Source organism: Mesoplodon mirus (assembly GCF_964341445.2).
Source record: "Mesoplodon mirus genome assembly, chromosome: 11".
NCBI lineage: Eukaryota > Metazoa > Chordata > Mammalia > Artiodactyla > Ziphiidae > Mesoplodon > Mesoplodon mirus.
In genome coordinates, this window is record NC_138987.1 from 86,334,479 (window position 1) to 86,358,674 (window position 24,196).

Here is a 24,196-nt window from a genome sequence, read left to right on the forward strand (position 1 = left end):
GTAAGAAAAACCTGAACTATAACTGACAGGAGGCTCAGCATCAGCAATTCTGAGAGATAAAAACTCCAGAGGGACCCAGTGATTGAGGGCACACACTGTTTTGTGAGTTTTAGTTCAGGAGCTCAATTAGATTCTCACAGTGAATATTGGAGAATAAAACTTTTGTGCTTGCAGCATGGGGAGGGGAAAGGGAACTGTTTTGAAATACACCAGAGCACTCTGTTTTTCTTAAGAAAGTCTGCTTTTAGGGGAAACTAGTAACCAGAGTCTAACCTGCTGGGGCATTATCAGAGCCCAACTGACCTGGGGGAAGGGAAATACCCAACTTCAGCTGCTCTAGCTATCCTGTCCCATCAATGAGGGATAGGGGGACTGAGAAGCACATCTGAAGTTCACAGTCCAGAGGCATAGGCTCACTAAGAGCCCGAGACACATAGGACTATAGAATACTTCCTCTCCCTCACACAATACCATCATATTACTAAAGGCCTATTTATAGCAGCTCCTTTTACCCAATACTTCATTTCTGGCTATGAAGGAAAAAATTATAAGACATACTGAAAGTAAAAAGAAAAACTTTTTGAAGAGACAGCAAGAATCAGAACCAGACATGGCAGAGATTTTGGAGTTGTCTGACTAGAAATTTAAGAAAACTATGATTAAGATGCTAGGAGCTCTAATGGAAAAACTAAAGAGCATGCAAGAACACATGGGCAATGTAGATCAGAGAGACAGAAATTCTGAGAAAAATCACAAAAAAAAATTGCTAGAGAACAAAAACATGGTTACAGAAATAAAGAATGCCTTTGATAGGCTTGTTGGTAGACTGGACACAGTTGAGGAAAGAATCTCTGAGCTTGAGGGTATATCAATAGAAAACACCAAAACTTAAAAGCAAAGAAAAAGAGACTGGAAAAAAAAAACAGAATATCCAAGGACGTGGAACTATAAAAGGTGTAACATACAAGTAATGGGAATTCCAGAAAGAGAAGCAAGAGTCAAAGGAATAGAAGAAATATTTAAAATAATGATGACTGAGAATTTCTACCAAATTAATATCACACACCAAACCACAGATCCAGGAAGCTAAGAGAACAATGAGCAGGATAAATGCCAAAAAATCTAAACAAGACATATCATTTTCAAACTACAGAAAATCAAATATAAGAGATAATTTATTAAAAAAAAGGAAACTCACCTTAGTTATAGAGGAGGAAAATAAGAATTACAGCTTATTTCTCTTCAGAAGCCATGCAAACAAGAAAAGAGTGTAGAAAAAAATTTTGAAGTGTTGAGAGAAAAAAAACCCACCAACCTAAAGTTCTGTACCCTGTGAAGTTATCCTTCAAAAGCAAGGAAGAAATACTTTCTCAGACAGACAAATATTGAGGAAATGTGTTTCCAGTAGACCTGCCTTTCATGAAATGTTAAAAGAAGCTCTTCAGAGAAAAAAATAATAATAAAATTCAGAAACTCAGATCCACATAAAGAAAGGATGAGCATCAGAGAAGAAATAAGTGACGGTAAATTTAAAACTTATTTTTCTTATTCTTAATTGACCTAGCAGATAACAGTTCAAAATAATAATATCAAAAATGTGTTCAATGATGTATTCTTATGTATGCATGTTTGCTTATGTATAAGTGAAATAAAATGAATAATAACAGTGATACAAAGGATGGGAGGGAGGAATTCAAATTGAAAGACACAATCTGCCAACACTCACATAGGGAGATACAGATAATCTGAATATACATATATCTATTAAAGAAATTGAACCAATAATTAATATCCTTCCAAAACAGAAAGTACCAGGTCCAGGTAGATTCACTGGTGAATTTTTCCAAACAGTTAATGAAGAAATTATACTAATTCTCTACAATCTCTTTCAGAAGATAGAGAGGGAACACTTCCTAATTCTACAAGTGCAACATTACCCTAATACAAAAACCAGAAAAGGCATTACAAGAAAAGAAAACAACAAACTAATATCTCTCCTGAACATAGGTGCAAAAATCCTCAACAACATATTAGCAAATCAAATCCAACAATATGTAGAAATAATTGTACATTAAGACCAAGCAGGATTTATCCCAGGTATGCAGGGCTGGTTCAGCATTAGAAAATCAATTAATGTAATCCATCATATCAACAGGCTAAAGAAGAAAAATCACATGATCATATCAATATATGCAGAAAAAGCATTTGACAAAACTCTACAACCAATCATGATAAAAAAAAGAAAAAAACTACATAAACTTGGAAGAGAGAGGAATGTCCTCAATTTGATAAAAAAAAAACTACCAAAAACTACAGCTAATATCATACTTAATGGTAAGAAATTCAAAGCTTTTCCACTAAGATCAGGCACAAGGCAAGGCTATCTCCTCTCACCATTGCTTTTCAATATTGTATGGGTAGTCCTACTTAATGCAATAGGACAAGAGAAGGAAACAAAGGTATACAGATTGGGAAGGAAGAAATAAAACTAGCTTTTTTCCCACAAGACATGATCATTTTTGTAGAAAATCTGAAAGAATTAACAAAAGAACTCCTGGAACTAATACATGATTATAGCAGGGTTGCAAGATACAGGGTTAATACACAGAAGTCAATCATTTTCCTATATGTCAGCAGTGAAAAACAGGAATTTAAAAACATGATACCATTTACATTAGCACCCCCTAAAATGAAATAAGTGTAAATTTAACAAAATATGTACAAGATCTATATGAAGAGAAATATAAAACTCTGACTAAAGAAATCAAATAACTCAATAAATGGAGAGATATCCTATGGTCATGGATAGGAAGACTCAGTATTGTCAAGATGTCATTTCTTTCCTACTTGATCTATGCGTTCAATGCAATCTTAATCAAAATCACAGCAAGTTATTTGTGGATAGTGACAAACTGATTCTAAAGTTCTTATGGACAAATAAAATACCCAGAAGAGCCAACAAGATATTGCAGAAAAACAAAGTTGGAAGACTGACACTACCCAATTTCAGGACATACTCTAAAGCCAGTAATCAAGACAGTGTGACACTGGTGAAAGAATGGATAAATAGATACATGGAACAGAATAGATAGCCCAGAAACAGACTACATAAATACAGTTAACTGGTCTTTGAGAAAGGAATAAAGGCAATACGATAGAGCAAAGATAGTCTCTTTAATATATAGTGCTGGAAGAACTTGACATCCACATGCAAAGAGAAAAAAACAAACAAACTGAATCTAGACACAGACTTTACAGTCTTCACAAAAATAAACTCAAAATGGATCACAGACCTAAATGTAAAATGCAAAACTATAAAACTTCTAGAAGATAACATAAGAAAAAACCTAGAAGACCGTGGGTTTGGTGATGACTTTTTAGATGCAACACCAAAAGCCCAATCCATGAAAGAAAAAATTGATAAGCTGGACTTTATTAAAATTAAAAATTTCTGCTTTATGAAAGATGATGTTGAGAGACTTAAAAGACAAACCACATACCAAGAGAAAATATTTGCAAAAGCCATATCAGATAAAGGACTGTTATCCAAAATACACAAAGAACTCTTAAAACCCAACAATAAGAATACAAACAACCTGTTTAAAACATGGACCAAATACCTCGATGGACAGTTCACCAAAGGAGATACACAGATGGCAAATAAACACACAAAAAGATGTTCAGCATCGTATGTCATCAGGAAACTGCAAATTAAGAAACAATGAAACACTACTACATATCTATTAGAATGGCCAAAATCCAAAACATTAAATGCTGCTGAGGGTGTGGCGCAACAAGAACTCTCATTTATTGTTGAACTCTCATTCCAAATGGTACAGCCACTTTGGAAGACAATTTGGTGGTATCTTACAAAACTAAGCATATTCTTCCCATAAGACCCAGCAACTATGCTCCTTGGTATTTACCCAAAAGAGTTGAAAATTTATGTCCCCACAAAAATCTGCACACACAGATGTTTATAGTAGCTTTCTTTATAATTGCCAAAACTTGGAAGCAATCAAGAAGTTCTTCACTAGATGAATAGATAAATAAACTAAGGTCCATTCAGAAATAGATTATTATCCAGTGCTAAACAGAAATGAGTTAATCCAGTCATGAAAAGACATGGAAGAACCTTAAATGCTTATTGCCATGTGAAAGAAGCCAATCTGAAAAGGCTACATACTGTATGATTCCAACTATATAACATTCTGAAACAGGCAAAACTACAGAGACAGTAAAAAGATCAGTCGTTACCAAGGGGTAGGGTGTAGGGATGGATAAATAGGCAGAGCACAGAGGATTTTTAGGGCATTAAAAGTGCTCTGTATGATACTATATTAGTGGATACATGTCATTATACATTTGTTCAATCCCACAGAGTATACAACACCAAGAGTGAGCCTTAACGTCAACTCTGGACTGTGGATGATAATGAGGTATCACTGTAGGTCATCAACTGTAATTAATGTACCACTGTGGTGAGGGATGTTGATAATGGGGGAGGCCATACATGTGTGGGGACAGGGGGTTTATGGGAAATCTTTGTACCTTCTGCTCACTTTTGCTGTGAACCCCAAACTGCCTTAAAAAACAAAGTGTATCTAAAAACATCTATGTCAAGTTGACTAAATACTAAAATGTAAAAAGCAAAAGTTTTAAATATTTAGAAGAAAATACACAGAAAAATATTTGAAACAAAGAATTAATATCTGCAAATATTAGTATGTCTTGATAAGAAGACATTTTATTTTCTTGGAAACTCTGTCATTTTTGGAGAAAGAGTCCTTGTTACAAGAAAATAATTTACTTGGGAAGAAATTGAGTATCCAGTAGGCAGATGTTAGATGATAATGCCAATTGATGTCAAAGGATAAATGAAATTGTTCTGCAAAAAAATAGAAGAATTTAAAGCTAGAGACAGAGAGTGGGAATGGGTCCAGAACTCTGGAAGGAAGAAATGTAAAGAGAGGCAAAAGGAGTAAATTTAAATTATGGTCAGGAAACCCACTTTTCTGGAAAACTAGGGATTGCAAATAACTAGAGCAAACCTGTGATGTTTGGGATAAAGTTTTGCAATGGAAGTCAGAGGACTTTTATTGCATCTAATCCAATAAACAATTTCTATCCTTAGAATGGTCTGGAAGAATTAATATGAATTTAGACTCAGGGCCCTTTTTTACTTCCTGTGCAACATTAGCACTCTCTATTAAATATAGATCCTCTCAAGTTTTGCATTGGGGTCTGGGAATCTAAGAAAACTTTGGACCAGATTCTTCCCAAGTCTCTTCAGCTACAAAATGTTTTTATACTATAATCTAGAGTGAGCAATAATCAATGAATCACTTCATATGTAATTTTCTATCTGCTCATTGCTTCTTTCTGTAAGTCTGATTTATTCTTTTGATCTACACCCAGCTTCCTCTTCATACTTGTTTCTTCTCCTGATGCAGTGTTACCCTTACCTTGACTCTCCATGGACTTTCATTCCATTTAGGGTTGTAGGCAGGGCAGTCATCAAGGAATAAATCAACTCTCCAGGCCTCTCCAATTAGCTTACACAAGGTAGTGATATGATCAGGTGTTTTAGAGACTTGTTACACAAAGTGCAGCCCGTTGATTAATAGCATCAACATCGTATTGGAGCTTGTTAGATATGCAGGATCTTACTTCCCTTCCTACAGAATCAGTCTATGCATTTTAACACAATTGTCCAATCATTTGCGTGAACATTAATGTTTGACTAACACTGAACCAAGAAATCTTTTTCTGGTAGGGTGATGAAAGATGGATTTGGTAAGTAAAAGCCTGAAGATAAAAGGTTACCTATTCACTCTTTTAATTCTTTCTCTGATATTTAGGGTAAGAACTGATATATACAGTATGAACTTGTAGGATCAGGCCACCCAAGATGGCTCTCCTTTTGCTCTATGTACATTCCCTGCTTAACCAGTGCCTGCTTCATCTACACCCTACTTACACTACCAACCTTCTTGTATATTTGCCCCTTCAGCTAGTGATTGTTCTAATTTTAGATCAGAACATCTCCACTAGGATAGCTTGTCAAAGCGGCAGTGAGGGGGCGTGCCACCTACTGGTTTCCCTGGTAACCAATGAGCCAACCTGAAGTCAATTCCCCCTATAACTGGTAATCTCCCCCTCCTCCCTGGGAGCGAAGACTGCCGCCATGTCCTGCCTGCAATCAGCCGTACACGGTGACTTGTTGCTCCAGGACCTTGCTTCAGACGTGTAAGTTCCCCCTATCCGTTAAACCACTGATGTTTCTGTCGCTAACTCTGGGTTCTTTCTTCGGTCTTGAATCTGGACAAGCACAGGGCTTGCTGGCCTGCGGGTGCAGCCCAACAGACCTAAAAAAGTAATTGTTGAAGAGTTGAAATATATTCCTTCACTCTTCTGAAGGTTTAAGTGAAGCTGAACCTGGAGCCATTAGAGATTTTACTATAGCATATATTTGAGTCTCAACAAGCAGAAAGGACCACAGAGACCATTAATTTTGTTTACTTCAAGAAGGAATCAAAGCCCCTTCGTTTATCAACTCAGGAAGCTAAGTGGGATTACACTCTTTAAAGTACTTCCAAAACAGTGACTAAAATCAGTTGGTCTTTTCAAGTTCAAAGTGTACAGTCAATGGCTAACCAAAGAACCCGGAGAGTAGAATTTTTATTGCCTGCTTTGCTCTAGTGTTCTTGTTAATAGAATCCCTTTATCTTCTTTCTAGGTCACTGGGCAGAAAAACTCCTTTTATAGTTTAACTTCTTCTTAAATCATTACAAGATATTTTTCTAGAGCTTCTTTGGATTCTTCCAAATTTTGAATCACAGGGCTTCCAGGATATAAAACTCTTCTGTAAGGACATTTCCCACATACTTTTAACTCAAAATACCAGCAGCATCTCAGTCTCCCTCCTAGAAAAGTTTCACTCTGATTGAAAACTTGTGTGAGTCATATAATAGTGAACACCTGGGGCAGGAAGTTAATTGCTGTTTTGCTTGGAGAGAAAAAATTGCCTGTACTGTAGCACAAGGCCATGGCAAATTCTGTCCAAATAAGATTTTACAGATAGAGTCTGATATTAGCAGACAGCAAAATGCAGTGAGGATGTCATTTAGTCATGCCTAGAAACCCTGTACTTAAAAGTAAAATCACGCATCTGTAATACCTACCAATTTCAAAACTACCGTCAATAACTCCCACCAGTGAAGAAGGGATATCAAACCTTCTCTCTATCTGAGTGATGGTGCTCTTCAGGTAGCCTTCTGCCAGTGCTTTGGCAAAGTAAACAAAAGACAGGGCACCCAAGAACACCTGAAAAATATGACAGGTCACACTTAGTCTAACTCCAGCCTGACATATGACTGGAAATTTACTAAACAGACAAAAAACACAAACCACAAACCAGGTAACAAGCCTGTTACCATTGAAGATTTCATTCAAGCAAAGTAATAGGCTTCTTCCCACCTCAAGCTCATGTAGAGTTTTAAAAATTCAAATAGATTTTCATTCATAATGTATGTTGAATTCCTTTTTTTCCCCCTCTCCCTCAAAGGGCATTCAAAGGTGTCTTCGCTTTGAAAAGAAGATTCATTGCATGGGGAAGCAGAGAGAGGAAGGAACCATTGAAAGGTAAGAAAATAAAACAAAAACCATCAGCCAAATACTTAACATCTTATCACAAGTCTAATAATCATTATTGTGTATTTCACAGCAATGGTTAATGTTCTAGCAGGGAACATAACAGACTGAAAAAGTAGAACTACTATTCTTTGTGTTTAAGTTCATATTCAAGTTAAATTCATATTCAAATTCTTATTCAATGAAAAAAATATTTTTTTTTGATATCTGGCTTGTGTGTTTTGCTAGACCTGGGTCTGTGATGGAGTATCCATAAGGCAGATTATATGAAAAAAAACACATATGTATTTGTTGAGTGAATATTTGATGCAAGGAAAACATAGGAACTTGGAGTCACGTTGAGCACCATTTAAAAGGGAATCCTGTCCCTTACTGTGTGGCCAGGAAAGTCAAATTTTTCATTTATAGAATGGGAATAATATGGATGTTTCATAGATTAAATGTTACAACTGTGCATAGCATAACATCTGGTACATGGTAGATATTTAATAAATATCATTACCTCTCTCCTTTCTGTTTCAGAGGGGCATTCAAGTGAGCCAGGAAAGTAATATTTAGTAATTTAACCTACATAGTCAGGCAAAGATTGCTTTCACTGCCCAGCAAAGTGTGGTTTTCATCAATTGCATCTAAGATCACTTTTTAAAGTGGAAAAAATTTCTCACTTCTAGCTATAGTGTGTAGAAAGTAACTGGATCAAGAACTGAGAGCATGGATTCCACCAAATTCTCTGATCTCTTTAGGTAACCACTTATGGTTGTTTATCATTTAATTGTTTGTTACCTTTAGTTCACCACAGCAGGGTTGTTTCTCCTCTGAGGAGGGATATTCTGTTTTAAAGGAAGGCCTCCCAACAGGTTGCATTGAATTTTTGCTGAATAACTGGATATTTTCTTTGGATGAAGTATCCATTATGAAAACATTCCTTGACTCTGATCTGTCAAAGTTGATTTTTAAAGTAAAAAAAAAAAATTAATTCAAACCCATGCAGTTGATTAGATAATGTTTTTATTTCACAATAGATCACAATTCTGTAGACATAACTTGATGTGAAGTTCCCTCATTTTACCACAGTAAGTTGGCAAAATTTTTCAATTAAAATCGACCAGGATATCTGATTAAGCAATCCTGCTCTTGGGACTCTGTAGCCAGCATTCTTTCTCAATCCCTCCAGTTTAAGCCTCATTATAGCAAAGAATAAATTTAAATGTTGCCTTTGGAATAAATAACGAGGAAGAATTTTGCTAACTTTGTGGGCTTGCCAGCTTAAACTAGAAGCAAGCAGGAAAGGAAGAAGAGGAATTCAGCCATTTGAATATTGATTCATTAGAATTGTCTTTAAAGCCTTTAAATCTATTATTTTAGCAGAATGAATAGACAAGATTGATGCCCCTGGTAGATGCCTATATCACACTGTGATTCTTATACGTTTGTAGTATCCAAAGTAAGGCTTAAAATAAGGCAAAAAAAAAAGAGGACCAATCTGTGTATCATTTTAGCTTGACAAATAGGGAAGCAGCATGATTTATACCTCAGGCTTAGATTTCATTCAGCCAAAAGTAGTCTTTGGCCTGCCTTAAAGTAAGAAAGATGCCTTCCTTCCTATGTCTAATTTCCCACCCTCCCTTTTCCTTACCAAGCCCTGGACAGGTTCACATAATCTGAACCTATTTTCTTTTTGTTCATATCAATATTTACATATCCTATGCACCCACTTCTTTAAGATTCCATATAGCTCAGCGCCTGCCTGATAAAGTAATCTAAGTGAAGGGATTTAAAAATAAAATAACTTCTGTATCACCCTAATGTTTACCAGGTGATGCATTTGTACATTAATAGAGATCTTCTGTATTCTCATCACACTAGCTGAAAAAATAACATCAGGGTAAAACTTAACGTACTGTGGTAGGAGTTTAGAGTTATTCTGTCTGTGTGTTTATTATCTTGACTTTATATAATGCATGTTCTGTGTTTACTCAACCTCATCTTTGATAGTTTGAATTGATAGATAATGTCTCAAACTGAAAAATCAAGAAATAGCAGTATACACAATTTATTTTGAAATATGGAGCTAAATATCAGAAGAAAGACCTAAAAGATTTAAAAGTGGAGGGAGTGAGAAATGGGTTGAGAAGGGTAGGGCAAGGACCTGTTTTGTTTTTTTGTTTTTAAACTTGTTATTAGACTTTTAGATTATTCAATTTCATAAACATGCATAAATTTACTTTTTAAAAATGGACAAGGGAAAGTGAGGAAAACAGAAAAATTTTAAAGCTAAACAAAGAGCAGAGAATCCTAAACAAGAGCAGAAGGCAAAGATACATGAATACAACATTAGTAAGACCTAAACACAGATGTTTAGGAGAATACAAAATAAAAATTATGCAAAATATATAGAAATAACTATAAAGTCTTGACAAAATGGATAACTTTCTAGCAAATATAAATTACCTGTATTGATACAAACCAGGAGAGAAACATACCTAAGGAAGACATTAACAAAAATACTCTAAAACTATTCCCTAAATAAAAATAGTAAGGATAGATGATGTAACTGGAGTGCTTTATTAAGGAATACCCTTCAAGGAAAAATAGCAGATAATGGAAACAGATGCTAATAGTCTCTATTCATTGGACCAAGCCAGAATTATCTTGATAGCAAAATCTCATTAAGACAACACAAAAAGGAAAACTGCAGAGCCAACCTAGAGATGCTAAAATCCTAAATAAAATACTAGCAAATACAAATTAATTAAAATTCCATAATTAAGATTTTTTAAAAATGTAACAATTGATTAATATTAGGAAGTTTGTTCACCTAAATCATTGCATTAAAAATTCAAAATGTTGGGGCTTCCCTGGTGGTGCAGTGATTGGGAATCCACCTGTCAGTGCAGGGGACGTGGGTTCAGGCCCTGGTCCGGGAGGATCCCACGTGCCACAGAGTGGCTGGGCCCATGTGCCGCAGCTGCCGAGCCCGCACTCTGGAGCCCATGCTCTGCAACAGGAGAGGCCACTGTGGTGAGAGACCTGTGCACCACAGCAAGGAGTGGCCCCCGCTCGCTGCAAATGGAGAGAGCCAGTGCAGGGCAGTGAGGACACAATGCAGCCAAAAATAAATAAATAAAATTAATAAAATTAAAAAAAAATTCAAAATGTTACATATGTATATCAAAACATCACATTGTATACCTTAAATATATACAATTTTTATTGTCAATCACATTTCAGTAGAGCTAGAAGAAATTCAAAATGTAAAATAATAAAATTTCAGTAGATGCAATACATCAGGTGATAAAAGTCAACAGCCATTCATGACTCAAAAAAAAATCTAAGAAATTCAGTACATAGATTTTTTTTTTTTTTTTTTTTTTTGCGGTATGTGGGCCTCTCACTGTTGTGGCCTCTCCCGTTGGGAAGCACAGGCTCCGGACGCGCAGGCTCAATGGCCATGGCTCACGGGCCTAGCCGCTCCGCAGCATGTGGGATCTTCCCGGACCGGGGCATGAACTCGTGTCCCCTGCGTTGGCAGGCAGACTCTCAACCACTGCACCACTAGGGAAGCCCAGTACATAGATATTGATACCAACAGCCAACTTCCTATATCCACTGAATCACTAAAACTAGGTTTTCAGAAAAATATTTTGCCAGAACAATGAAAGGGTATTTGGGAAGCAATGGATTAAATAGGTCTCTTTACTACAAAAATACTGAGTACCTTTAATTAAAATCCTGGAGAGACACATTGCTTATAAAAAAAAAATCAAAACAACAAAATGACCTAAATGTCCAACAAATTATGGTATACTCACACAATGAAATCTTTGAAACCATTAGAAATTAGTGTAAAGCAGTAAATATAGTCATATAGAAATATTTTTATTACAGAGGTGATTTTAAAAATACAAGACTTCAAAGCAATATCTATATAACACTCTTTTATAATAGAAACACACATACATTCACAGGTGTGTATACATAGAGACAATGCTTCAGAAAGTTTACAAAGAATAGGTTAACACATTATTTTTGGCTAATGACACTGCAGACGATTTTTTAAAAATGTTTTGTGTATCCATATTTTCTAATTTTTCTATAATGGATGTACAATTCTTATACAAAAAATATTTTAAATATAAAAGATATAGAAATATCAAGAAGCAAGAAATACATACCAGAAAGATTTTTAAAATACAAAATAACATCAAATTTACAGTGTAAAACGCAATTCTCTTCCACAAGTTAAACTCTGTAATACAAACTGGCCTACTGTTTTAGGAATTCAGATGTATTATTTCCGTTCAGTCATAATATTAAACCCAGTGACCAGAAAATGCAAATAAATTGTTTAATAATAAAATACACTATCGGGGGGTGGACCTTCAAGATGGCAAAGGACTGAGACATGGAGATCACCTTCCTCCCCACAAATACATCAAAAGTACATCTATATGTGGAACAACTACAGAACACCTACTGAATGCTGGCAGAAGACCTCAGACTTCCCAAAAGGCAAGAAACTCCCCATGCACCTGGTTAGGGCAAGAGGAAAAAGAAAAAACAGGGACAAAAGAATAGGGATGGGACCTGCACCTCTGGGAGGGAGCTGTGAAGGAAGAAAATGTTCCACACACTACGAAGCCCCTTCACTGGTGGAGATGGGGGGTGGCAGGGAGGGTTGGGGGGAGGAACCTTCGGAGCCACAGAGGAAAGTGCAGCAACAGGGGTGCAGAGGACAAGGCAGAGAGATTCCTGCACAGGGGATCAGTGCCGACCAGCACTCACCAGCCCAAGAGGCTTGTCTGTTCACCCACCAGGGCAGGTGGGAGCTGGAAGCTGAGGCTCGGGCTTCGGAGGTCAGATCCCAGGGAGAGGACTGGAGTTGGCTGAGTGAACACAGCCTGAAGGGGGCTAGTGCACCACAGCTAGCCAGGAGGGAGGCCTGGAAAAAGTCTAGAACTGCCTAAGAGGCTAGAGACGATTGTTTCAGGGTGCACAAGGAGAGGGGATTAAGAGCACTGCCTAAACAAGATCCAGAGAAGGGCACAAGCCGTGGCTATCAATGTGGACACCAGACACGGGCATAAAATGTTAAAGCTGCTGCTGCAGCCACCAAGAAGCCTGTGTGCAAGCACAGGTCACTATCCACACCTCCCCTCCCAGGACCCTGTGCAGCCCGCCACTTCCAGGGACCCATGATCCTGGCACAAATTCCCCGGGAGAACATATGGTGCGCCTTTTGCTGTTGCAATGTCACACTGGCCTCTGCCGCCGCAGACTCGCCCCGCATTCAGTACCCCTCTCCCCCCTCCCCCCCCTGGCCTGAGTGAGCCAGAGTCCCCTAAGCAGCTGCTCCTTTAACCCCGTCCTGTCTGGGTGGAGAACAGACACCCTCAGGTGACTTACATGCAGAGGCAGGGCCAAATCCAAAGCTGAACCCCAGGAGCTGTGCAAACAAAGAAGAGAAAAGGAAATCTCTCCCAGCAGCCTCAGGAGCATCAGATTAAGTCTCCACAATCAACTTGATGTACCCTGCATCTGTGGAATATCTGAATAGACAATGAATCATCCCAAAATTGACGGTGGACTTTGGGAGCAACTGTAGACTTGGAGTTTGCTTTCTGCATCTAATTTGTTTCTAGTTTTATGTTTATCTTAGTTTAGTACTTAGAGCTTATTATCATTGGTAGATTTGTTTGTTGATTTGGTTGCTCTCTTCCTCTTTCTTTTTAATTAATTACTTTTAATTACTTTTAATTACTTTAATTACTTTTTTATTTTAATAACTATATATTTTATTTTATTATTTATTTTATTTTATTTTTTCTTTCTTTTTTTTTTTTCTCCCTTTTCTTCTGAGCTGTGTGGCTGACAGGGTCTTAGTGCTCTGGCCTGGTGTCAGGCCTAAGCCTCTGAGGTGGGAGAGCCGAGTTCAGAACATTGGTCCACCGGAGACCTCCCAGCCCCATGTAATATCAATCGACAAGAGCTCTCTGAGAGATCTCCATCTCAATGCTAAGACCCAGCTCCACCCAACAACCAGCAAGCTCCAGTGCTGGACACCCCATGCCAAAAACTAGCAAGACAGGAACACAACCCCACCCATTAGCAGAGAGGCTGCCTAAAATCATAATAAGTTCACAGACACCCCAAAGCACACCACCGGACATGGTCCTGCCCACCAGAAAGACAAGATCCAGCCTCATCCACCAGAACACAGGCACTAGTCCCCACCACCAGGATGCCTATACAACCCATTGAACCAACCTTAACCACTGGGAGCAGACACCAAAAACAAAGGGAAATATGAACCTGCAGGCTGCGGAAAGGAGATCCCAAACACAGTAAGTTAAGCAAAATGAGAAGATGGAGAAACACACAGCAGATGAAGGAGCAAGATAAAAACCCACCAGACCAGACAAATGAAGAGGAAATAGGCAGTCTACCTGAAAAAGAATTCAGAATAATGATAGTAAAGATATCCAAAATCTTGGAAATAGAATGGAGAAAATACAAGAAACATTTAACAAGGACCGAGAAGAACTAAAGAGCAAACAATGATAAACAACATAATAAATGAAATTAAAACTTCTCTAGAAGGAATCAATAGCAGAGTAACTGGGGCAGAAGAATGGATAAGTGACCTGGAAGATAAAATAGTGGAAATAACTACTGCAGAGCAGAATAAAGAAAAAAGAATGGAAAGAATTGAGGACAGTCTCAGCCTTCTCAAACTCTTCCAAAATATAGCAGAGAGAGGAACACTCCCAAACTCATTCTACAAGGCCACCATCACCCTGAGACCAAAACCAGACAAAGATGTCACAAAGAAAGAAAACTATAGGCCAATATCACTGATGAACATAGATGCAAAAATCCTCAACAAAATACTAGCAAACAGACTCCAACAGCACATTAAAAGGATCATACACCATGATCAAGTGGGGTTTATCCCAGGAATACAAGGACTCTTCAATATATGCAAGTCAATGTGGTACACCATATTAACAAATTGAAGGATAAAAACCTTATGATAATCTCAATAGATGCAGAAAAAGCTTTTGACAAAATTCAGCATCCATTTATGATAAAAACCCTCCAGAAAATAGACATAGAGGGAACTTACCTCAACATAATAAAGGCCATATATGACAAACCCACAGCGAACATCATTCTCAGTGATGAAAAACTGGAACCATTTCCACTAAGTTCAGGAATAAGACAAGGTTGCTCCCTCTCACCACTATTATTCAACAAAGTTTTGGAAGTTTTAGCCACAGCAATCAAAGAAGAAAAAGAAATAAAAGGAGTCCAAATTGGAAAAGAAGTAAAGCTGTCACTGTTTGCAGATGACATGATACTATACATATAGAATCCTAAAGATGGTACCAGAAAACTGCTAGGACTAATCAATGAATTTGGTAAAGTAGCAGGATACAAAATTAATGCATGGAAATCTCTTGCATTCCTGTATACTAATGATGAACAATCTGAAAGAGAAATTAAGGAAACACTCCCATTTACCATTGCAACAAAAAGAATAAAATACCTAGGAATAAACCCACCTAAGGAGACAAAAGACCTGTATGCAGAAAACTATAAGACACTGATGAAAGAAATTAAAGCTGATACAAACAATTGGAGAGATATACCATGTTCTTGAAGTGGAAGAATCAATATTGTGAAAATTACTATACTACCCAAAGCAATCTACAGATCCAATGCAATCCCTATCAAACTACCAATGGCATTTTTCACAGAAGTAGAACAAAAGATTTCATGGTTTGTATGGAAACAAAAAGACCCTGAATAGCCAATGCAATCTTGAGAAAGAAAAACGGAGCTGGAGGAATCAGGCTCCCTGACTTCAGACTATACTACAAGGTTACAGTAATCAAGACAGTATAGTACTGGCACAGAAACAGAAATATAGATCAATGGAACAGGATAGAAAGCCCAGAGATAAACCCATGCACATATGGTCACCTTATCTTTGATAAAGGAGGCAAGAACATACAATGGAGAAAAGACAGCCTCTTCAATAAGTGGTGCTGGAAAAACTGGGCAGCTACATGTAAAAGAATGAAATTAGAACATTCCCTAACACCATATACAAAAACTCAAAATGGATTAAAGACCTAAATGTAAGGCCAGACACTATAAAACTCTTAGAGGAAAACATAGGCAGAACACTGTATCACATAAATCACAGCAAGATCCTTTTTGACCAACCTCCTAGACAAATGGAAATAAAAGCAAAAATAAGCAAATGGGACCTAATGAAACTTAAAAGCTTCTGCACAGCAAAGGAAACCATAAACAAGATGAAAAGACCACTCTCAGAATCGGAGAAAATATTTGCAAATGAAGCAACTGACAATCCCAAAAATATACAGGCAGCTCATGCAGCTCAATATCAAAAAAACAAAAAACCCAATCCAAAGCTGGGCAGAAGATGTAAATAGACATTTCTCCAAAGAAGATGTATGGATTGCCAACAAACACATGAAAGGATGCTCAACATCACTAATTATTAGAGAAATTCAAGCAAAACTACAATGAGGTATCCCCTCACACCAGTCAGAATGGCCATCATCAAAAAATCTACAAACCATAAATGTTGGAGAGGGTGTGGAGAAAAAGGAACCCTCTTGCACTGTTGGTGGGAATGTAAATTGATACAGCCACTATGGAGAACAGTATGGATTTTCCTTAAAAAACTAAAAATAGAACTACCATATGACTTAGTAATCCCACTTCTGGGCATATACCCTGAGAAAACCATAATTCCAAAAGAATCATGTACCACAGTATTCATTGCAGCTCTATTTACAATAGCCAGGACATGGAAGCAGCCTAAGTAACCATAGACAGATGAATAGATAAAGAAGATGTGGCACATATATACAATGGAATATTACTCAGCCATAAGAAGAAACGAGATTGAGTCATTTGTAGCAAGGTGGATGGACCTAGAGACTGTCATACAGAGTAAGTCAGAAAGAGGAAAACAACTACCATATACTAACACATATATATGGAATCTAAGAAAAAAAAATTGTTCTGAAGAACCTAGGAGCGGGACAGGAACAAATTTGCAGATGTAGAGAAGGGACTTGAGGACAGGGGGAGGGGGATGGGTAAGCTAGAATGAAGTGAGAGAGTGGAATGGGCATAATATACACTACCAACTGTAAAATAGATAGCCAGTGGGAAGCAGCTGCATAGCACAGGGAGATCAGCTCGATGCTTTGTGACCACCTAGAGGGGTGGGATAGGGAGGGTGGGAGGGAGGCTCAAGAGGGAGGGGATATGGGGATATACGTATACATATAGCTGATTCACTTTGTTATACAGCAGAAGCTAACACACCATTGTAAAGCAATTATACTCCAATAAAGATGTTTTTAAAAATTAAATAAAACAAATATATATTTTTTTAAATCTCTCTTTGGCTGCAGTAGGAAGAGTGGATTAAGATAATCCGGAGTTCCTTAAGGACCCTCTCTGAATTGAAAAAGAAAACAAAAATATATGTATATAGAGGATTGTTCTTTAATAAATGCAACACTATTTAAAAAATAAAATACCCTATCAGCTATACTAAAAATACCTTTAAAAATTCAAAGGGTCATATCTAGAATGCTAATGCTAAAGAGGGAAAAAAATGTTGAAAATTATATTAAAAACTTGGGACATCAAAACACAATGTCTTCTTATATTTACAGGTATTGTCACAAAAATCACTCTAACTCAAATCCAGAAGTGATAAAACAAGAGAACACCTAGCTGATGTTGTGTTAGGGCGAAATAACATCCAGGTTAAAATACTGACACTACATTGTTTTACTGAAAATACAGTTTCATCTTGATGGCTAATTTGCATATCCTCTCACGTATAGTATGTTTCAAGGAGGCTAGGCTACATTTTTGAGCACTGAGCTATTCATCCATCTGTGAAAAGAAGGGGAAAGGCGACGCTCAGTGACATGAATGGAGAGATCCTCCGGGCTTGCGGGCTCGCTCGCTCGCTCGCTCGCTCGCTCTCTCTCTCTCTCTCTCTCTTCCTCTTCCCCCCTCCCCCTCCCTCTCCCCTCCCCCTCCCTCCCTCCCTCTCCCCCCCCCCTTCTCCCCCTCCTCCCATTAGCAATTGCAGAAGTAGAGTGAATGCAGTTATTTAGCAGGATTTGCATTTGTCAAATCCTTACTTGTTCTCCTACCACTGGAACAGATTTCCACAAAGTTTTCCTCCAACACCCTGGGTTGGAGTATTACTTACTCTGGAGGCCAGAGAAAAATCAGCCAGTTTCTCTTCATTCCAGTTCCAAAAAATGGAATTCTCTGTTCACAGGGGTTTGGAAGGCAGTCCTCCAGTCTTTAAAGAGTACAGTTGCACTAGGAAGGTTGTAGTTGGATTGTGCAAATAGCATGACCTCCATGCCCTGATCCTATAACAGACTCCTTCCAGCAGTCAGCCTCCACAGACCCCAAAGAGAAAGTCAGAAAGGCAGCCACTCCCATCGCTGTCTTGTCTTGGTCATCTCACATGAGGAAAACCTCTGCACTAGCTTGTCTTGTGGACACCAGTATCTCTCCCTTCAGGAGGGAAAATAACCTCGTGGTACTTTCTAAAGAGTATGTGTTGTTAGGAAGCTGATCGCCTCACTGCAAGTAATTGTGTCAGATGCAGATTTAATAAGTACTGTTTATGTGCCACATGATGTATATACTTTGTGCTAATCCTTAAAACAACTCAACAAGGTTGGTATTATAATTCTCATTTTATAGTAAATCATATGACTCAGAGCAGTGAAGTGACTTATCCAAAACAACCCATCAAACAAGTATCAGAATCACAATTTGAACCCAGGTCTGAGTTTATCTGACTTCTTTAACCAGTATCCTCTCCCATTTCCACCATCCTTACAAGGGCCCCTACAAGTTTCATGAGAAGTGCTATGGATAAGACACGTGCAATGCAGAACATAAGGGTTCTTTGACTTCTCTCCTGTGAGACTCTGATGTGATCATCACAAAATACGAAAGCAGAGAACCGGATCTTACCTGGAGGTAGAGATCAGGCAGCCAGTTCCTCTCAGTGTGCCCAGCAAGAAGCTGGACCACACTCCACAGACTGAAAGAGGAAGCAGGTGGATCCTACTGCAGCTTTGAGCAGTTTTATCAGGTGGGGAGAGCCTGGTTGGACACAGAGCAGATCAGGGGAAAGAAAAGATGTAGGGCATCGTCTCACCCTTGGCCAATCTCTTCTCTTTTCTCTTTCCTCCTGGCCTCTTTTCTCTGGCAGTCTGCAGGGAACAGGCCACGCTGGCAAAGCCACTGACGTGCATCTCAGCTCCCAGGGCACAGAAAGAGCTGATGCCTTTGAGCCATTTCTTTGCAATTTGCTGCAAGTTTAAGGCCGCACGTGATAAAGCTTTCTTTATGGGAGAGAGTGAAAAAAGAAAAGACCACTTGTGATCTTACTTGCTGATTCCCAGAAAACACAACTCTGCAGGCGGCAGAGGGTAAGGGAACAGAAGCAGGAGGAGGGACGGAAGTTTGTAACAAAGATCTCTCCTTCTCCTTCCAAGAAGTTTTTAAGCCAGCCTCTCCTTGAGGACATCACTGGAATTCTTTAAAAAAAAAAAAAAAAAAAGCGCTCATGGACTAAAATCTCTTTATGGTTTCTTTTCCCATTGGGATTCTTTCTAGAATCTGCCGGGACCACAGATCTGGTGAGGACCAAGGCTCTGCAGAGTTCTTTCCAGAAAGGATTAATTCTCAAAGAGACATGATCAGTTACTTACACCCACAATTTCTGTGAATCTTAAAAGTAGAAAAAGAAAGGAAAACATTGAAATTTTGGCATTCAGTTGTTCATTCTACATAAATTCTAAGAAAAGAGAGCTCCTTGCACTAAGACATTCTACAATTCTAATAAATTCTTTTTTCGAGACTACCATTTAGAGGATTTTGAGCAGTACTAGCTTGCATGTGGTTTATACTAATAAATGAATTTGCTTCCAGAATCATCCAAGGTCCACCATTTTCTGACATGGCTGTAACTATGGCCTGGTAACTTTACAGTCTCAACTTCTTTGTTAGTGAGCAGAATTTTTATTAAAAAAAAAAAAAACACACATTCACAAGGTGGTTTAAGAATTATATCATGTACTCAACCATACATTTCAAATAACAAAGTACTAAATGACAAAGTTATCATCATTACACATATAATTTCAGTTCACATAATGGTCAGGATCATTAATTAATAGTCAAATATTATTATAAGACATTTTACTACAAAAGAAAAAAAGAAAAATACAAGGAAAATAAAGAAATAAGAAATCTTTTAATGAAGCAACTGTGTATCTGGAGTCTAAAAGACCAAATACTTTATTTGAGCCATCAGCCAACCTTTGCCATCAGAAATAGGGAGCAGGGCTTCCCTCGTGGCGCAGTGGTTGAGAGTCCGCCTGCCAATGCAGGGGACACGGGTTTGTGCTCCGGTCCGGGAAGATCCCACATGCCGCAGAGCGGCTGGGCCTGTGAGCCATGGCCACTGAGCCTGCGCATCCGGAGCCTGTGCTCCGCAACGGGAGAGGCCACAACAGTGAGAGGCCCGCATACCGCAAAGAAAAGAAAAGAAAAGAAATAGTGAGCAAACATCATAACAGGTCTTAGATTTTTCAATGTGTCCAACAGGTGGCTATTGGTGCATTGAAGGGGAGACACTGTTTACCAGCCAAAAAGCACAAAAGGCCTACTTTTTCTCAACAGGGAATGCAATTTTACCCCGAGAGTGTAAGTTGGTCTATTCCTAACTTGCTCAAATTCACTCTCTAACATGATTCCTTTTCTGACCTCTTCAGCCCGTGGTTCATGTTTCTATTTTGAATGCACATCATATACTTATTTTATACATGATATTCAGAGTTTCTCATAAACAACCTTGTACTGGATTATATTCTACTTTCATACTATACACCAGGGTTCAGCAAACTTCCCATAAAAGGTCAAATAATAAATAGCTTAGGTTTTGCAGGCCAATCTCTGTCACAGTCACTCAACTCTGCCACTGTGGTGTGAAATCAACCATAAATGAGTTAACCATGAATGAATGAATTTTCTAGGGTTGTGTAACAAAGTACCTCAAACTGCCTGGCTTAAAACAGTAGAACTTTATTATCTCAGTTCTGGAGGGGAGAAGTCCAAAATCAAAGTGTGGGCAGAGCCATGCCCCCTCTGAAACCTGCAGAGAATCCTTCCTTGGCTCTTCTATCTTCTGGCATTTGCTGCCAATTGTTGTCATTCCTTGGCTTATAGGTTCATCACTTCAGTCTCTGCCTCCATTGCCACATGGTCATCTTCTCCTTGTGTGTCTCTGTCTTCTCCTGTTCTTAAAAGGAAACCAGTCATATTGAATTAGGGTCTACTGTAAGGACCTCATCTTAACTTGATTACATCTGCAAAGTCTTTGGTTCCAAATAAGGGCACATCCATTGATACAGGGGCCTAGGATTTCAGTATATGCTTTTGGGGGGATACAATTCAACCCATAGCACTCATTCTCATTTGCTTCCTTATCTGAGGTGAGGATCACACAATCATTTTATTTATTTATTTATTTTTATTGAAGCATAGTTATTTGGTTATTTGGTTATATGTATAGTTATTTGGTTATATATATATAACCAAATAACTATAACTATATATGTGTGTGTATATATATACACATGAACACATACTTTTTGGATTCTTTCCATTATAGTTTATTAAAATATATTGAATATAGTTCCCTGTGCTGTACAGTAAATCCTTATTGTTTATCTCTTTTATATATGGTAGTGTGTATCTATTAATCCCATATTCCCAGTTTATCCCTCCCCCTTTTCCCCTTTGGTAACCATAAGTTTGTTTCCTATGCCTGCGTGTCTGTTTCATTTTGTAAATAAGTTTACTTGTACTGTTTTTTAGATTCCACATATAAGTGATATCATATAATATTTGTCTTTCTCTGTCTGATTTACTTCACTTAGTATAATCTCTAGGCCCACCCATGTTGCTGCAAATGACATTATTTCGTTCTTTTTTATGGCTGAGTAGTATTCCATTGTACATATGTACCACATCTTTATCCATTCATCTGTCGATGGACATTTAGGTTGTTTCCATGTCTTGGCTATTGTAAATAGTGCTGCTATGGACATGGGGTGTACGTATCTTTTCTAATTATAGTTTTGTCTGGATATATGCCCAGGAGTGGGATCACTGGATCATATGGTAACTCTATTTTTAGTTTTATAAGGAGCCCCCATACTGTTCTCCACAGTGGCTATACGAATTTACATTCCCACCAAGAATGTAGGAGTGTTCCTTTTTCTCCACACCCTCTCCAGCATTTGTTATTTGTAGACTTTTTGGAGATGACCATTCTGACTGGTATGAGGTGATACCTCATTGTAGTCTTGATTGCATTTCTCTAGTAATTAGTGATGTTGAGCATTCTTTCATGTGTCTGTTGGCTATCTGTATGTGTTCTTTGGAGACTGTTTACATCTTCTACCCATTCTTTAATTGGGTTGTTTGTTTTTTTTGATATTGAGCTGTATGAGCTCTTTGTACATTTTGGAAATTAATCTCTCATTGGTCTCATTGTTTGCAAATATTTTCTCCCATTCTATGGGTTGCCTTTTCATCTTGTTTATGGTTTCCTTTGCTGTGCAAAAGATTTTAAGTTTAATTAGGTGCCATTTGTTTATTTTTGTTTTTATTGACATTACTCTAGGAGATGGATTAAAAAAGATATTGCTGTGATTTATGTCAAAGAGTGTTCTGCCTGTTTTCCTCTAGGAGTTTTATAGTATCTGGTCTTACACTTGGATCTTTATTCTATTTTGAGTTTATTTTTGTGTATCGTCTTAGAGAATGTTCTAACTTTATTCTTTTATATGTAGCTGTCAAGTTTTCCAGCACCACCTGTTGAAGAGACTATCTTTTCTCCATTGTATATTCTTGTCTCCTTCGTCATAGATTAGTGGACCATAGGTGCATGGGTTTACTTCTGGACTTCCTATCCTGTTCCATTGATCTATATGTCTGTTTTTGTGCCAGTACCATACTGTTCTGATGACTGTAGCTTTGTAGTAAAGTCTGAAGTCAGGGTGCCTGATTCCTCCAGCTCCATTTTTCTTTTTCTCAAGTTTGCTTTGGCTATTCGGGGTCTTTTGTGTTTCCATACAAATTTAAAACTTTTTGTTCTAGTTTTGTAAAAAATACCACTGGTAATTTGGTAGGGATTGCATTGAATCTGTAGATTCAAAGCACAGGCTTTTAGGCTCTACACTACACTCTCCAGACCTGCCTTTTTCCTTCACAAAGCTACATTGGCCTATGTATGAGAGAATGTCAATGTCTAGCAACTGGGGTTCTCACTTATTTTAAAGATCTATTTAAAAAGTGCATTGATGTTGAGCTTATCTTTCCCTTCTTAAAGTCCCATATCTTTGCAAAATCTTTTCTCACTACTTCATTACACACAAACCTTTCCCTTCTTAAGCACTTTCTGTAATTACCACATACTGCCATTTAAAAGAGAGAAGACATTTTTTGTTGGGGTACAGTTGACTTACAGTGTTGTATTGGTTTCAGGTGTACAGCAGAGTGAGTCAGTTATTTGTATACACATATATATTCTTTTTCAGATTCCTTTCCATTATAGGTTATTATAAGATATTAAATATAGTTTCCTGTGTTATACAGTAAATCCTGCTGTTTATCTATTTTATATTAATATGTAGTAGTGTGTATCTGTTAATCCCAAACTCTGAATTTATCCCTCCCTGCTCCCTTCCCCTTTGGAAACCCTAAGAAAGAAGAGATTTAAAATTCATCAAGTGCTTACCTAGGTATCAGGTACTGTATGGGCATATAAGCAATCATTATATTAATTCTAACAACAAAAAACTTTCTGCTGTACAGCAAAGTGATTCAGTTATATATATATATATATATATATATATATATATATATATATATATATATATATATATATATTCTTTTTCACATTCTTTTCCATTATGGTTTATCACAGGATATTGAATATAGTTTCCTGTGCTATATACACAGGATCTTTATAGGATCTTGTTGTTTATCCATTCTATGCATAATAGATTACATCTGCAAATCCCAAACTCCCAATCCATCCCTCTCCCACGTCCCCCACTCCCTTTGGCAACCACAAGTCTGTTCTCTATGTCTGTGAGTCTGTTTCATAGATAAGTGCATTTGTATCATATTTTAGATTCCACATATAAGTGATATTGCATTTGTCTTTCTCTTTCTGACTTACTTCACTTAGTATGATAATCTCTGGGTCCATCCATGCTGCTGCAAATGACATTATTTTGTTTTTTTTTTATGGCTGAGTAGTATTCCACTGTATATATGTACCATATTTTTATCCATTCATCTGTCGATGGACATTTAGGTTGTTTCCATGTCTTGGCTATTGTAAATAGTGTTGCTATGAACATAAGGGTGC

At 37.6% G+C, this 24,196-nt stretch overlaps 1 protein-coding gene across 2 annotated transcripts in view; it reads right to left on the minus strand.

The window, feature by feature from the left end:
* The window catches only part of SLCO1C1 (solute carrier organic anion transporter family member 1C1), a gene marked incomplete at its 5' end in the record, with an annotated part of 44,682 nt that extends 36,117 nt beyond the window's left edge, over nucleotides 1-8,565 (minus strand). For both annotated transcript variants that reach the window (XM_082635865.1, XM_082635864.1), the window contains 2 exons: nucleotides 7,185-7,326; nucleotides 8,437-8,565. In XM_082635865.1, coding sequence (XP_082491991.1) covers nucleotides 7,185-7,326; nucleotides 8,437-8,565 — 271 coding nt within the window. The remainder of the gene's footprint in view (nucleotides 1-7,184; nucleotides 7,327-8,436) is intronic.
* Nucleotides 8,566-24,196: the final 15,631 nt, after the last annotated feature.